Source organism: Pecten maximus, chromosome 6 (assembly GCF_902652985.1).
Source record: "Pecten maximus chromosome 6, xPecMax1.1, whole genome shotgun sequence".
Classification (NCBI taxonomy): domain Eukaryota; kingdom Metazoa; phylum Mollusca; class Bivalvia; order Pectinida; family Pectinidae; genus Pecten; species Pecten maximus.
The window spans coordinates 45,883,631-45,901,351 of record NC_047020.1 but is presented as its reverse complement, the minus strand read 5'-3'; the positions used below and the strand labels follow the sequence as shown (position 1 = coordinate 45,901,351).

General features: G+C 37.3%; 1 protein-coding gene across 1 annotated transcript in view; it reads left to right on the top strand.

Annotated features, from left to right (window-relative positions):
* The first annotated feature begins 8 nt into the window (after positions 1 to 8).
* LOC117329888 (endonuclease 8-like 3) overlaps positions 9 to 17,721 on the top strand; it is a 58,271-nt gene continuing 40,558 nt past the window's right edge. Inside the window, exons 1-3 of the mRNA XM_033888101.1 lie at positions 9 to 158; positions 6,797 to 6,915; positions 12,269 to 12,412. Of these exons, the coding sequence (XP_033743992.1) occupies positions 27 to 158; positions 6,797 to 6,915; positions 12,269 to 12,412 (395 nt within the window). The 5' untranslated portion in view covers positions 9 to 26. The remainder of the gene's footprint in view (positions 159 to 6,796; positions 6,916 to 12,268; positions 12,413 to 17,721) is intronic.

Sequence of the window (17,721 nt, the reverse complement as noted above, 5' to 3'; positions counted from 1 at the left end):
TTGTCGTCATATGGCGGTACATTTGCATGTGTACATATAGACAATCGTACAAGACAAATATGGTTGAAGGGCCGGGATGCAAGATAAAAGGCGAAAAGATCAAAGGGAAACTTCTCAGTCAGTCGGTTAAGAATGTATCTGGAAACGCTGTTGAAAGGGTAGGATCGATGTAGCAATTTGCATTCCGAACTGTCATGCACATGCAGGTCACACACAGAGCCAGAGGGCGAAACGACCCGAGACCCTCGCACAATAATAAACGAGTAAATCATTGTATTACGATCGCATGCTTAATTAAAGAAAAAGACAACATCATACTTAGTATTTTAAGGCCAAGGTATGGTATGAGCAAGTCGTTAGGCACGTTCCAGACTGTTTTAGAATTTAAATACACAATAACAAACAAGCTTGTTATGGATTCCTCATCACAAAATGTTGATACATCCTAAACAATGAATAAAGAAGATAGTATAGTCCATAGATGTTGACTCCCAGGATGTAACAGGCAGAGACATATATAGATGTCTCTGGTAACAGGACACAAAAAATGATTCATTTGAGAGAATATTTCTTTACCAGGGATAGATTGTTGAATTCATTCAAAATTTATGAGCAATATAAATGTGGTACTGCACTTATATAATTTCAATAAAATTCAGTTGATACAAATTTGGTGTTGGACTATATTACTGTTATTACATCTCAACTATTTTCTTTTATAGGTAATTAAGGTAGAGAAAAACTTCAATGACGCTGACTCTGACCAAAATATAAACCAGTAATTAGTCACTGACTTTTTATCTGCTGGCATTTTGATAGTTTACTGGTACCGCCCCCAGAAAATGAGGTTGATAATCTATATTTCGAGTTGGCCACTTTGCCAATTAATTATCATCACTTTTCAATATTGTATCAGGCATAATGCTGTCATGTAAAAGACTTGTTATAATTATATAAGTCATTTCAATCTTTATCCTGATGTACAGTAACCATGCAAATAAAGTCATTTTCAATCTTTATCCTGATGAACAGTAACCAAATAAAGTCATTTTCAATATTTATCCTGATGAACAGTTACCCAATAAAGTTCTTTTCAATCTTTATCCTGATGAACAGTTACCAAATAAAGTAATTTTCAATCTTTATCCTGATGTGTACAGTAAAGTTACCAAATAAAGTCATTTTTAGCTCACCGCTTACGAGTAACCGTGAGCTAATGCTGTACCCCAGTGTCCGCGTCCGCGTTGCGTCCCTGCGCACTTTAAAGTTTTTGGGATAAGTTTTTGGAAAGCTTGTAAGTCAACAAGTGTACACCTCACACCCTTCTAATTTGGTTTATACATTCATTAGAGGTCTAGGAGTGATGTTAATACATGTATAGCAAAATCTTGCAGAAAAAAAATGTGATTTTTTCGCATTTTACCATTTTGTGGACTTAATTTTTTAGCACCAAAATCCACTTTAAAGTTTTTGGAAAGCTTGTAAGTCCAAAAGTATACACCTCACACCCTTCTAATTTAATGGTTTATGATCCATTAGAGGTCTACATTTGTATATGTAAGAGCGATGTTATAGCAAAATCATGCAGAATTTATTTTTTTGATGTTTTCGCATATTTTACCATTTTGTGGACTAAATTTTTTTGGTACCAAAACTCACAAGTTTTTGGAGTAAATTTTTGGAAAGCTTGTAAGTCCACACCCTTCTAATTTGGTATATAATCCATTAGAGGTCTAGGAGCTATATCATGTGACGTACAATTTCAAAATGAATGCATAGTGTGATTCTTGCCTCTGGTGAGCTTTTGCAATCATTGATTGCACTTGTCAATCTTTATCCTGAAGAACAGTAACCAAATAAAGTCATTTTCAGTCTTTTACATGTAGAGTGCATGAAGTCCATGTTACATCCCAGATAATAATATATATAATTATCAATTAAAGAACAACTGTGCAGTTTTAAGTAATGTTTCAATACCATACTGAGACAGAATAAATCAAGATCACAGCAGTTCAACAATATCAAGATTTAACTACAAGATATTAAATATATGTGACCATGGAGAGACATAATGAAGATGTTGGTGTCCATGCTGGGAATGGTGTCCATGTTGGGTATGGTGTCCATGTTGGGTATGGTGTCCATGTTGGGTAGTGGTGTCCATGTTGGGTATGGTGTCCATGATGGGAATGGTGTCCATGATGGGAATGGTGTCCATGTTGGGAATGGTGTCCATGTTGGGTATGTTGGGAATGGTGTCCATGTTGGGTATGTTGGGAATGGTGTCCATGTTAGGAATGGTGTCCATGTTGGGAGTGGTGTCCATGTTGGGAGTGGTGTCCATGTTGGGAATGGTGTCTATGTTGGGAATGGTGTCCATGTTGGGAATGGTGTCCATGTTGGGAGTGGTGTCCATGTTGGGTATGTTGGGAATGGTGTCCATGTTGGGAATGGTGTCCATGTTGATAGTGGTGTCCATGTTGGGTATGTTGGGAATGGTGTCCATGTTGGGAATGTTGTCCATGTTGATAGTGGTGTCCATGTTGGGAATGGTGTCCATGTTAGGAATGTTGTCCATGTTGATAGTGGTGTCCATGTTAGGAGTGGTGTCCATGTTAGGAATGGTGTCCATGTTGGGAATGGTGTCCATGTTGGGTATGTTGTCCATGTTGGGTATGTTGGGAATGGTGTCCATGTTGGGAGTGGTGTCCATGTTGATAGTGGTGTCCATGTTGATAGTGGTGTCCATGTTGGGAATGGTGTCCATGTTGGGAATGTTGGGAATGGTGTCCATGTTGATAGTGGTGTCCATGTTGGGAGTGGTGTCCATGTTGGGTATGTTGTCCATGTTGGGTATGTTGGGAATGGTGTCCATGTTAGGAATGTTGTCCATGTTGATAGTGGTGTCCATGTTGGGTATGGTGTCCATGATGGGAATGGTGTCCATGTTGGGAATGGTGTCCATGTTGGGTATGTTGGGAATGGTGTCCATGTTGGGTATGTTGGGAATGGTGTCCATGTTGGGAGTGGTGTCCATGTTGATAGTGGTGTCCATGTTGATAGTGGTGTCCATGTTGGGAATGGTGTCCATGTTGGGAATGGTGTCCATGTTGGGAATGGTGTCCATGTTGGGAATGTTGGGAATGTTGGGAATGGTGTCCATGTTGATAGTGGTGTCCATGTTGGGAGTGGTGTCCATGTTGATAGTGGTGTCCATGTTAGGAGTGGTGTCCATGTTGGGAGTGGTGTCCATGTTGGGAGTGGTGTCCATGTTGGGAGTGGTGTCCATGTTGATAGTGGTGTCCATGTTAGGAGTGGTGTCCATGTTGGGAGTGGTGTCCATGTTGGGAGTGGTGTCCATGTTGGGAGTGGTGTCCATGTTGGGAGTGGTGTCCATGTTGGGTATGATGTCCATGTTGGGAATGGTGTCCATGTCATAGAAATAGGTAGTGATATATATTATCCACATCCATGTTTACCAAAATATTTCTCTGTAAACTCGTGTTCAATTCCAATTAATCATTTTAGGCATATATGTGACTGAAGAAGAACAGATATTCATACTAATTATTGAATATTCGCCAAGAAGTAACAATGGACTCTGAACATTATCAACCCATGCAGTAAATAAATTTCAAGTGAAGTTACTTCGTAGTATTTCATCTGATGGATGATCATCGTTTTGAAGTAAAATATATCACGAAGTCAATGACTTTTGATATCAGTAAAGTTGATGATGACGATGATGATGATGATGATGATGATGATGCTGATGGTGATGATGATGATGTTGCAGTAAACTTTTTGTACTCCATACCCAGTGAAAAAAGGTTTACTGGAAGAATGGAATAGAAAATATCATAAAAGTAAACCTTTTTTTAAAGTAAACAAACTGTAAACCAGCCAATTCTATTCGCCTCTAGCACGATGTCGTAAAATAATGATCACAATGTACTCATTATCGGAAATGAATTGATAATAGCTCAATTTTTTAGGACATAACATTATGACCCCAATTGTCCAAGCAGTAAGCAGTCATGAATGGAAATTAAAGCTTGTTTATTTCAATTCTGTGCATTTCATCACAATTTCCAACGTTATTCGCTCATGTCATTCAAAACCTTTCAACACATCTCGTATTTAAATTTAAAGATGTTTTATTACCCGTGAAAATACACCAATATTTCATAAATATATTTTATTTAATTTGACAGTTATGTCCTTATTTGGAATTATTTCAACTGATTTTACTTATGTTTAATTTGGTAAACAAGTTTTGGCAAAATACTTGAAAATGGTGGACATAACACTATTTTGTATTACACCAAAGACTTGCTCTAATCATACATTACATATATGTTTTTTTAAAATTAAGCATGCGATTGTAATACAATAATTTACAACATAACATTTTGATTTACGAAGTAAAACATAATACATAATGTAATCATGTCTACAATACCTGTGATCACTCATTGGCATGCCAAGGTGTAAAGTTAACATTAGGTACGAGAAAACTTCATTAACTCTTCAGGTTAAAAATACATGACCACAAAAGATTTTTGAAATAACTGTTCTTTTTTGGCCACTATGTACAAATTCTGACAGTCAATTGAAATAGGATTATAAGGATATTTCTTAAGTGATGCTCTTATTTTTAGCTCACCTGGACCAGGAACCTCTTACTTTTAGCTCACCTGGACCAGGAACCTCTTATTTTTAGCTCACCTGGACCAGGAATCTCCTATTTTTAGCTCACCTGGACCAGGAATCTCCTATTTTTAGCTCACCTGGACCAGGAATCTCCTATTTTTAACTCACCTGGACCAGGAACCTCTTGGTTTCAGTCCATTTGAACTTGTGTTCGGACACACCGTTTCTGGTCCTTTAAAAATCCTTCAGGATAAGATTCCATATGATGATGATTAAAAAATAAGTCTTTAAGAGTATGTGTCTAACTTTCAGCAAAGGTTGACAAGTGCATGCACGATATGGCAAGAGAAAATTTTGGGGAAAAAAATTGGGAAAATCAGAGAATTATCTTGACATCAAGGGTAAAGGCATTATTATGGTTGATGTTTTATCCAGAATTTAGATGTGATTTAAAAAGTTAAAGAAAGTTTCCTTTTCAAGAAAACTTTCTTTTCTTTAAGGAGTGTGTGTGGTATATAAACCATTGATTAAAGGGAGACAAACCTTACAGAAATATCAAACTATTACAATCTTAAATGTCAATATATTTTTCTTGAAATCTCTTTGAAGAGAGATGTATATTAATATTTTGTTTACAAGTGTTTATTGACAAGTGCTTATTGACAAGTGTTGTTTATAAGTGTTAATTGACAAGTGTTGTTTACAAGTATTTATTGACAAGTGGTTGTTTACAAGTGTTTATTAACAAGTGGTTGTTTACAAAAAGTTTATTGACAAGTGGTTGTTTACAAGTGTTTATTGACAAGTGTTGTTTCCTAACGTTTATTGACAAGTGGTTGTTTAAAAGACTTAGTGTTTATTGATAAGTGTTGTTTACAAGTGTTTATTGACAAGTGTTGTTTACTAATGTTTATTGACAAGTGTTGTTTACAAGACTTAGTGTTTATTGACAAGTGTTGTTTACAAGTGTTTTTTGACAAGTGGTTGTTTACTAATGTTTATTGACAAGTTGTTGTTTAAAAGATTTAGTGTTTATTGACAAGTGGTTGTTTACAAGTGTTAATTGACAAGTGTTGTTTACAAGTGTTTATTGACAAGTGTTGTTTACAAGTGTTGTTTACAAGTGTTTATTGACAAGTGTTGTTTACAAGTGTTTATTGACAAGTGTTGTTTACAAGTGTTTATTGACAAGTGTTGTTTACAATTGTTTATTGACAAGCGTTGTTTACTAATGTTTATTGACAAGTGGTTGTTTACAAGTGTTTATTGACAAGTGTTGTTTACAAGTGTTTATTGACAAGTGTTGTTTACAAGTGTTTATTGATAAGTGTTGTTTATAAGTGTTTATTGACAAGTGGTTGTTTACAAGGAGTGTGTTAGAGAATTCTAGGATAGAGATGGTTGGAGAATGTACTTGTAGATTTGGCAATATCGTATAAATACTGGGAGAGACAAATTGATACTCAGAACTGGTTTACAATTGTCAAGGAGAGCTTTATGAATTCTGTTGGATTATTAATTACCTGATACGAAGAACTATGGAATTTATAAACATTCTTAATTCTGATTACTCAAGGTCAGCTGTAATAAGATCAGTAATTAACAGTGTTGATGTAGTACACCATTCCATTGTAATTGTGAATTATCTCTGTGACTTGCTTATATTAGTTTTGCATATATCATTAAATTTTGTTTTGAACTTAGCTGCTGGGTTTTATCTTTCTGTTATTATCCTGTATCAGTCTCTATATTAGTGTACAGCAAAAGGGGCCGCGGTGGCCGAGTGGTTAAGATGTCCCGACACTTTAACACTAGCCCTCCACCTCTGGGTGGGGCCGCGGTGGCCAAGTGGTTAAGGTGTCCCAACACTTTATCACTTGCCCTCCACCTCTGGGTTGCGAGTTCAAAACCTATGTGGGGCAGTTGCCAGGTACTGACTGTAGGCCGGTGGTTTTTCTCCGGGTACTCCGGCTTTCCTCCACCTCCAAAACCTGGCACGTCCTTAAATGCCCCTGGCTGTTAATAGGACGTTAAACAAAAACAAACAAACAAACAAGTGTACAGCATTCTGAATAAACAATGTAACTAGAATTTAACACTGATGACTTAATTGAAACATTATTTTGTTTATTTGTTTTTACAGGAAATCAAAAGTAAAGGGGTAACAACATCCCAATTTCACAAACTGATCGACAGAAAACTTGATGGGGTACAGACACTCGGAAAGGAACTTTTTATGTACTTTGGAGAAATATGTCTCAGGTAAGTCAATGCTTCATTTATCACTGAATACTTATTTTTCAATTCTTTTAGAATTGAGGACCTAATGAGTAGCATGTGTAACCCTGACAACCGTAATATCTTACTTCGGGCCAAAATCATTGAATCAGTTGTCACTCTGATATCAGGGATATCTCACTTCAGACTCAAGTCATTTAATCAGTTGTCACTCTGATATCAGGGATATCTCACTACAGACTAAAGTCATTGAATCAGTTGTCACTCTGATATCAGGGACATCTCACTTCAGGCTAAAGTCGTTGAATCAGTTGTCACTCTGATATCAGGGACATCTCACTTCAGACTAAAGTCATTGAATCAGTTGTCACTCTGATATCAGGGACATCTCACTTCAGACTAAAGTCGTTGAATCAGTTGTCACTCTGATATCAGGGATATCTCACTTCAGGCTAAGGTCATTGAATCAGGTGTCACTCTGATATCAGGGATATCTCACTTCAGGCTAAAGTCATTGAATCAGTTGTCACTGATATCAGGACATCTCACTTCAGACTAAAATCATTGAATCAGTTGTCACTCTGATATCAGGGATATCTCACTTCAGGCTAAAGTCATTGAATCAGTTGTCACTCTGATATCAGGACATCTCACTTCAGACTAAAGTCATTGAATCAGTTGTCACTCTGATATCAGGACATCTCACTTCAGGCTAAAGTCATTGTTACAGTTGTCACTCTGATATCAGGGACATCTCACTTCAGACTAAAGTCATTGAATCAGTTGTCACTCTGATATCAGGACATCTCACTTCAGACTAAAGTCATTGAATCAGTTGTCACTCTGATATCAGTGACATCTCACTTCAGACTAAAGTCATTGAATCAGTTGTCACTCTGATATCAGGACATCTCACTTCAGACTAAAGTCATTGAATCAGTTGTCACTCTGATATCAGGACATCTCACTTCAGACTAAAGTCATTGAATCAGTTGTCACTCTGATATCAGGACATCTCACTTCAGACTAAAGTCGTTGAATCAGTTGTCACTCTGATATCAGGACATCTCACTTCAGACTAAAGTCATTGAATCAGTTGTCACTCTGATATCAGGACATCTCACTTCAGACTAAAGTCATTGAATCAGTTGTCACTCTGATATCAGGACATCTCACTTCAGGCTAAAGTCATTGAATCAGTTGTCACTCTGATATCAGGACATCTCACTTCAGACTAAAGTCATTGAATCAGTTGTCACTCTGATATCAGGACATCTCACTTCAGGCTAAAGTCATTGAATCAGTTGTCACTCTGATATCAGGACATCTCACTTCAGACTAAAGTCATTGAATCAGTTGTCACTCTGATATCAGGACATCTCACTTCAGACTAAAGTCATTGAATCAGTTGTCACTGATATCAGGACATCTCACTTCAGACTAAAGTCATTGAATCAGTTGTCACTCTGATATCAGGACATCTCACTTCAGACTAAGTCATTGAATCAGTTGTCACTCTGATATCAGGGACATCTCACTTCAGGCTAAAGTCATTGAATCAGTTGTCACTCTGATATCAGGACATCTCACTTCAGACTAAAGTCATTGAATCAGTTGTCACTCTGATATCAGGATATCTCACTTCAGGCTAAAGTCGTTGAATCAGTTGTCACTCTGATATCAGGACATCTCACTTCAGACTAAAGTCGTTGAATCAGTTGTCACTCTGATATCAGTGACATCTCACTTCAGGCTAAAGTCATTGAATCAGTTGTCACTCTGATATCAGGACATCTCACTTCAGACTAAAGTCATTGAATCAGTTGTCACTCTGATATCAGGACATCTCACTTCAGACTAAAGTCATTGAATCAGTTGTCACTCTTATCAGGACATCTCACTTCAGACTAAAGTCATTGAATCAGTTGTCACTCTGATATCAGGACATCTCACTTCAGACTAAAGTCATTGAATCAGTTGTCACTCTGATATCAGGACATCTCACTTCAGACTAAAGTCATTGAATCAGTTGTCACTCTGATATCAGGACATCTCACTTCAGACTAAAGTCATTGAATCAGTTGTCACTCTGATATCAGGACATCTCACTTCAGACTAAAGTCATTGAATCAGTTGTCACTCTGATATCAGGACATCTCACTTCAGACTAAAGTCATTGAATCAGTTGTCACTCTGATATCAGGACATCTCACTTCAGACTAAAGTCATTGAATCAGTTGTCACTCTGATATCAGGACATCTCACTTCAGACTAAAGTCATTGAATCAGTTGTCACTCTGATATCAGGACATCTCACTTCAGACTAAAGTCATTGAATCAGTTGTCACTCTGATATCAGGACATCTCACTTCAGGCTAAAGTCATTGAATCAGTTGTCACTCTGATATCAGGACATCTCACTTCAGACTAAAGTCATTGAATCAGTTGTCACTCTGATATCAGGACATCTCACTTCAGGCTAAAGTCATTGAATCAGTTGTCACTCTGATATCAGGACATCTCACTTCAGACTAAAGTCATTGAATCAGTTGTCACTCTGATATCAGGACATCTCACTTCAGACTAAAGTCATTGAATCAGTTGTCACTCTGATATCAGGACATCTCACTTCAGACTAAAGTCGTTGAATCAGTTGTCACTCTGATATCAGGACATCTCACTTCAGACTAAAGTCATTGAATCAGTTGTCACTCTGATATCAGGACATCTCACTTCAGACTAAAGTCATTGAATCAGTTGTCACTCTGATATCAGGACATCTCACTTCAGACTAAAGTCATTGAATCAGTTGTCACTCTGATATCAGGACATCTCACTTCAGACTAAAGTCATTGAATCAGTTGTCACTCTGATATCAGGACATCTCACTTCAGACTAAAGTCATTGAATCAGTTGTCACTCTGATATCAGGACATCTCACTTCAGACTAAAGTCATTGAATCAGTTGTCACTCTGATATCAGGACATCTCACTTCAGACTAAAGTCATTGAATCAGTTGTCACTCTGATATCAGGGACATCTCACTTCAGACTAAAGTCATTGAATCAGTTGTCACTCTGATATCAGGACATCTCACTTCAGACTAAAGTCATTGAATCAGTTGTCACTCTGATATCAGGACATCTCACTTCAGACTAAAGTCATTGAATCAGTTGTCACTCTGATATCAGGACATCTCACTTCAGGCTAAAGTCATTGAATCAGTTGTCACTCTGATATCAGGGACATCTCACTTCAGACTAAAGTCATTGAATCAGTTGTCACTCTGATATCAGGACATCTCACTTCAGACTAAAGTCATTGAATCAGTTGTCACTCTGATATCAGGACATCTCACTTCAGACTAAAGTCATTGAATCAGTTGTCACTCTGATATCAGGACATCTCACTGTAGGGCTAAGTCATTGAATCAGTTGTCACTCTGATTCAGGAATATCACTTCAGACTCAAGTCATGAATCAGTTGTCAACTATGATATCAGGGATACTTTCACTCAGACTAAGTAATCGTGTCACTAGATATCAGGACATCTCACTAGGGCTAAAGTTATGAATCAGTTTGTCACCTGATATCAGGGATATCTCACTTCAGACTCAAGTCATGGAATCAGTTGTCACTCTGATATCGGGGACATGTCATGATCACTTTAGGTTAAATCTATTTAAATCAATAGACTCAGTTGGCAGCCTGGATTTATGCAGGACATCTCACTTTATGTAAAAATCACAGACTCAGTTGTCACCCTGGTATTTTGGATATCTCATGTTAAAATCACAGACTCAGTTGTCACCCTGGTATTTTGGATATCTCATGTTAAAATCACAGACTCAGTTGTCACCCTGGTATTTTGGATATCTCATGTTAAAATCGCAGACTCAGTTGTCATCCTGGTATTTTGGGATATTCATGTGTAAAATCGCAGACTCAGTTGTCACCCTGGTGTATTTTGGATATCTCATCTCATGTTAAAATCACAGACTCAGTTGTCACCCTGGTATTTTGGATATCTCATCATGTTAAAATCACAGACTCAGTTGTCACCCTGGTATTTTGGATATCTCATCTCATGTTAAAATCACAGACTCAGTTGTCACCCTGGTATTTTGGATATCTCATGTTAAAATCGCAGACTCAGTTGTCACCCTGGTATTTTGGATATCTCATCATGTTAAAATCCTAGACTCAGTTGTCACCCTGGTATTTTGGATATATCATGTTAAAATCGCAGACTCAGTTGTCACCTTGATATCAGGGATATCTCATGTTAAAATCACAGACTCAGTTGTCACCCTGGTATTTTGGATATCTCATCATGTTAAAATCTTAGAAACCGTTGTCACCACATCATCAGGTATATCAGATCTACAATGTCTATACTTGAATATTTACATCTCTCTGTCTTTAGCTTAGTAAACTCTGACTATGAATAAATTAGTGTAAAGACAGTGAAAAAAGGCTCAGCGGACTAATAAGCGTTGGAACAGAATTATTTCGTCATCTATTTGTGACGTTACCAGAACGTCAACTAGACGGTGCCATTTTTAAAGGACTCATCAACATAATTTTAGCGTTTTCTCCTGTGACTGATGATCTCTGCTCAAAAAGCTAACATCAAATGAGTTTTTTGTCAAAAACTAAACTAAATTTAACTTCTCCACGAGGTAAGCTAACAACAAAAGTCAGAAGCGTAGAGGTCCTAGAGAACATTTGACCACGTAACTACTAAATCTGTGTCAATCCACCCTGTGCCTGACAACCATAGTTAATCTGAGACAGAATTTATGGATTGTGAATAGATCAATTAATTAAATACGTTTAAGCATTGATGTCATTTTTTTTTGTTTCATCTTCTTACAGAAGTTTGCAAACAAAATGTTTTTCATACCCCGATGAAACTAAAACATAATTGACATCAACGCTTATAATTAATTTTTGAAAATAATTTTCTAATTCAAAACATGTTTTATGTACAATTTTACTGGTTTTATATGGGATTCTTTTTCTCAAATCAATAAGCAACGTTCGTCAATTGTCGTATTGTGACGTCACATTTTTTGCGCCGTTCTCAGAATTTTTTTCATAGTGGTATAAAAAAAATCTCAACAAATCAGAAAGCCACATTCTGTGTACAAACAATGGAAAATTAATTATAAAAGGTATGAAACAAAAATGTTGAGTTGTTTCTTTTAATTTTGTTAACAAAACTGGTGTCTTATAATTAACATTGATTCACAGTTGACAACATATTCTATGAAGCGCTAATGCGCTTACCATAGGAAATATTCGTTGCCAACTGCAGCAACACTGCCGTATACGCAGTCGAAATGAGGTACAATCCTTGATTATACTTTACAGGGTACACTTTTTGATGGCCGGATCTTTCCTCATTAATCATAAGAAGCTCGACCATGATGGTGGGAGTCAAGCTGAAGCTCCCACGTTTGAAATGGACTTTTCTAAAGATAAATTAACGTTTCACAAGGCATCCGTGGATATCAGGTCAGTCATCTAACGCAAAACAATTATCATGTGTTGTGGTAGGGGACATGTACTGTATCATGACTAGACAATGTGTTGTGGTAGGGGACATGTATTGTATCATGACTAGACAATGTGTTGTGGTAGGGGACATGTATTGTATCATGACTAGACAATGTGTTGTGTTAGGGGACATGTATTGTATCATGACTAGACAATGTGTTGTGTTAGGGGACATGTATTGTATCATGACTAGACAATGTGTTGTGGTAGGGGACATGTATTGTATGATGACTAGACAATGTGTTGTGGTAGGGGACATGTATTGTATGATGACTAGACAATGTGTTGTGGTAGGGGACATGTATTGTATGATGACTAGACAATGTGTTGTGGTAGGGGACATGTATTGTATGATGACTAGACAATATGTTGTGGTAGGGGACATGTATTGTATCATGACTAGACAATGTGTTGTGGTAGAGGACATGTATTGTATCATGACTAGACAATGTGTTGTGGTAGGGGACATGTATTGTATCATGACTAGACAATGTGTTGTGGTAGGGGACATGTATTGTATCATGACTAGACAATGTGTTGTGGTAGGGGACATGTATCATGACTAGACAATGTGTTGTGGTAGAGGACATGTATTGTATCATGACTAGACAATGTGTTGTGGTAGGGGACATGTATTGTATCATGACTAGACAATGTGTTGTGGTAGGGGACATTTATTGTATCATGACTAGACAATGTGTTGTGGTAGGGGACATGTATCATGACTAGACAATGTGGTATAGGACATGTATTGTATCATGACTAGACAATGTGTTGTGGTATAGGACATGTACTGTATCATGACTAGACAATGTGTTGTGGTAGAGGACATATATTGTATCATGACTAGACAATGTGGTAGGGGACATGTATTGTATCATGACTAAACAATGTGTTGTGGTAGAGGACATGTATCATGACTAGACAATGTGTTGTGGTAGGGGACATGTATTGTATCATGACTAGACAATGTGTTGTGGTAGAGGACATGTATCATGACTAGACAATGTGTTGTGGTAGGGGACATGTATTGTATCATGACTAGACAATGTTTTGTGGTAGGGGACATGTATCATGACTAGACAATGTGTTGTGGTAGGGGACTTGTACTGTATCATGACTAGACAATGTGTTGTGGTAGGGGACATGTATCATGACTAGACAATGTGGTAGGGGACATGTATTGTATCATGACTAGACAATGTGTTGTGGTAGGGGACATGTATCATGACTAGACAATGTGTTGTGGTAGGGGACATGTATTGTATCATGACTAGACAATGTGTTGTGGTAGGGGACATGTATTGTATCATGACTAGACAATGTGTTGTGGTAGGGGACATGTATTGTATGATGACTAGACAATGTGTTGTGGTAGGGGACATGTTTTGTATCATGACTATAGACAATGTGTTGTGGTAGGGGACATGTATCATGACTAGACAATGTGTTGTGGTAGGGGACATGTATCATGACTAGACAATGTGTTGTGGTAGGGGACATGTATTGTATCATGACTAGGCAATGTGTTGTGGTAGGGGACATGTATTGTATCATGACTAGGCAATGTGTTGTGGTAGGGGACATGTATTGTATCATGACTAGACAATGTGTTGTGGTAGGGGACATGTATTGTATCATGACTAGACAATGTGTTGTGGTAGGGGACATGTTTTGTATCATGACTATAGACAATGTGTTGTGGTAGGGGACATGTATCATGACTAGACAATGTGTTGTGGTAGGGGACATGTATTGTATCATGACTAGGCAATGTGTTGTGGTAGGGGACATGTATTGTATCATGACTAGGCAATGTGTTGTGGTAGGGGACATGTATTGTATCATGACTAGACAATGTGTTGTGGTAGGGGACATGTATTGTATCATGACTAGACAATGTGTTGTGGTAGGGGACATGTTTTGTATCATGACTATAGACAATGTGTTGTGGTAGGGGACATGTATCATGACTAGACAATGTGTTGTGGTAGGGGACATGTATCATGACTAGACAATGTGTTGTGGTAGGGGACATGTATTGTATCATGACTAGACAATGTATTGTGGTAGGGGACATGTATTGTATCATGACTAGACAATGTGTTGTGGTAGGGGACATGTATCATGACTAGACAATGTGTTGTGGTAGGGGACATGTATTGTATCATGACTAGACAATGTGTTGTGGTAGGGGACATGTATTGTATCATGACTAGACAATGTGTTGTGGTAGGGGACATGTATCATGACTAGACAATGTGTTGTGGTAGGGGACATGTATTGTATCATGACTAGACAATGTGTTGTGGTAGGGGACATGTATTGTATCATGACTAGACAATGTGTTGTGGTAGGGGACATGTACTGTATCATGACTAGACAATGTGTTGTGGTAGGGGACATGTATCATGACTAGACAATGTGTTGTGGTAGGGGACATGTATTGTATCATGACTAGACAATGTATTGTGGTAGGGGACATGTATTGTATCATGACTAGACAATGTGTTGTGGTAGGGGACATGTATCATGACTAGACAATGTGTTGTGGTAGGGGACATGTATTGTATCATGACTAGACAATGTGTTGTGGTAGGGGACATGTATTGTATCATGACTAGACAATGTGTTGTGGTAGGGGACATGTATCATGACTAGACAATGTGTTGTGGTAGGGGACATGTACTGTATCATGACTAGACAATGTGTTGTGGTAGGGGACATGTATCATGACTAGACAATGTGTTGTGGTAGGGGACATGTATTGTATGATGACTAGACAATATGTTGTGGTAGGGGACATGTATCATGACTAGACAATGTGTTGTGGTAGGGGACATGTATTGTATCATGACTAGACAATGTATTGTGGTAGGGGACATGTATTGTATCATGACTAGACAATGTGTTGTGGTAGGGGACATGTATTGTATCATGACTAGACAATGTGTTGTGGTAGGGGACATGTATTATGTATGATGTATTACGGATTATGTATTTATACAACTATACAAGTGTACAAATATATACACACCTATTGCCTCAGATGTTGTATGGACATTAAAATCCATCAATAGCGATGACCAAGCAAAGGGGAGATAACTTCTATTGGAAATTGAGGATTGAAGAAAATTATGTTACGAAATAGGTCTTTGGAAGTATGGTGATTTTATCGTACATGCACACAGTAAATCAATGGATGGTGGGTAAGATTCATTCGATAACCCTCGATGATTTACTATCTACAATACTGAGGAAATGGTGGGTAGGTAAAACGTGCCAGCTTTATCAAATTTTTACAAAGTGCTCATTTCCTTATTAATGCGAGTTCATCCATCAAAAAACATATCACAATGCTAAGTAATATTCATTTTAAATAGTTAATATAAACAGAGTCAAAATGTGATATATATTGGCGTTGATATTGCTTGTTTTTAGTTCTTTGGGTACTCAGCTCTATCATTTACATGACATATCTGAGTTATGGCCTTGTTTTCATTCGGATACTAAGAGGGATGGCTATTCCTCATAAAAACTTTACCAAAAATACTCGTATATTATTTATAATTTGATATTGGAGGCATTTTATAAGCTGTATGTCTCATAGCTACCCTGCCTACATCTGGTCCCAATGTGCCTGCCAGTCTGAGTAGAAGGGGTAGGGACTAATTATATAATGATAATTTCAGGCTAAGGTGTTATTCCTCCTCTGGATTAGGTTTGCAATACTATAAACGTAGTAATCTGTCACAACAAGTTTGTACAGCTACGGATCATATATTTGCATTTGGACGTAATATTGTAGTAATCTGTCGCATGGGAAACCTGCACAGCTACAATGTAATCTGTCAACCATATTGCAGTACTGTGGTAATCTGTCGCCGCCAGTCCGCACAGCCACAGTATAGTCTGCTATACAATTGGTAGTAATCTGTGAAACTTTGTTTACACAGCTACACAATTTACTGCCTAAACCAAGAGAGGGAACAGTACCACCAAAAGTGTTAGGCTGAGTCTACCCCATATATGCCAAACATGTTTTTGTTTTTATGTAGTATGATGATTATAGATAGATAACTGGATGTATGTATGGAGTGTAATAGTATTATGTGTATTAGATTTATATGTGATGATATGAATATGATTAAATATTGTACATAAACTATCTTCTCGTTATTTGTTCAATTTAAAGTTCTGTTTAATATCATTTCAAATAAAGTTGATGTCATCAACTTGAGCTTTGACTTTATATGAAGATAAGGTATGTAAATCTACCCATTTAGGCCTATCGTGTAAACTGAGTCAAAGTGAGTGTAACTTCTGCAAGTTCTGCTAAGTTCTGGAGTGTCACGAATTAATCACGGGTCCTGTCCCACTCACCAGGGACACCTATTCAAACCCAAGTTAAGGCCATGTCTCTTGTTCCATGTTTTTCAAATAACATTTATTTTATGTGCATGAAAATGCCAATGTATTATAGTAGCAATATGCCATATCATGCATATGGTTAAATATATTTCCTTGGACATAGACTACAGATCCATCTTTTGATTTGTTTAGATGCACTGAAAAATTCATCAGATTCAAGCAACTTGAATGGATGAATTTCACTTGGATTTTCCAAGACGAAAGACACATAAAAGCAAAATATTTTGTCCTTTTGTTTCAAAATATTTTATTGTCAACACAACAAATATAATTAGACAAAGTATTCTTACAAACACATAGAAAATTATTAAACTTTACAGACTAGGTTTAATATTATATATCCTTTCCTGTAGATTATACGAAAATATTGTGACATATAGTTGGAAATACTGTTTTTAGTTCAGATTTATAGCTAGAAATAATTGTTATAGTTCTAGTAGGAGGAATATTTAGGATTCTTTCATTTCTAAAATCATTTGTATTTATGAATGGTTTGATGCTATCATAGAGATATGTAGGTACATATTAATGATTTTATACACAATTGTAAGTTGGTGATAATGATTTCTTTGTTCGGATTCTTATCTTCTTCTGAATAAAGTACATGGTGATTTGTCGTCTTCTTAGTTGTAATCCTTATGGCTCATAAATATGTGATATATGATCAGACCAGGTACCCTTTTTATTAGCTCACCTGCCCGAAGGGCAAGTGAGCTTATGCCGTGGCACGGCGTCCGTCGTCCGTCCGGCGTCAACTTTTCCATTCAAGCAACTTCTTCTCAATAACCAAAAGGCCCAGAGACCTAATATTGGGCCTGTAGCATGCTGGGGTGAAG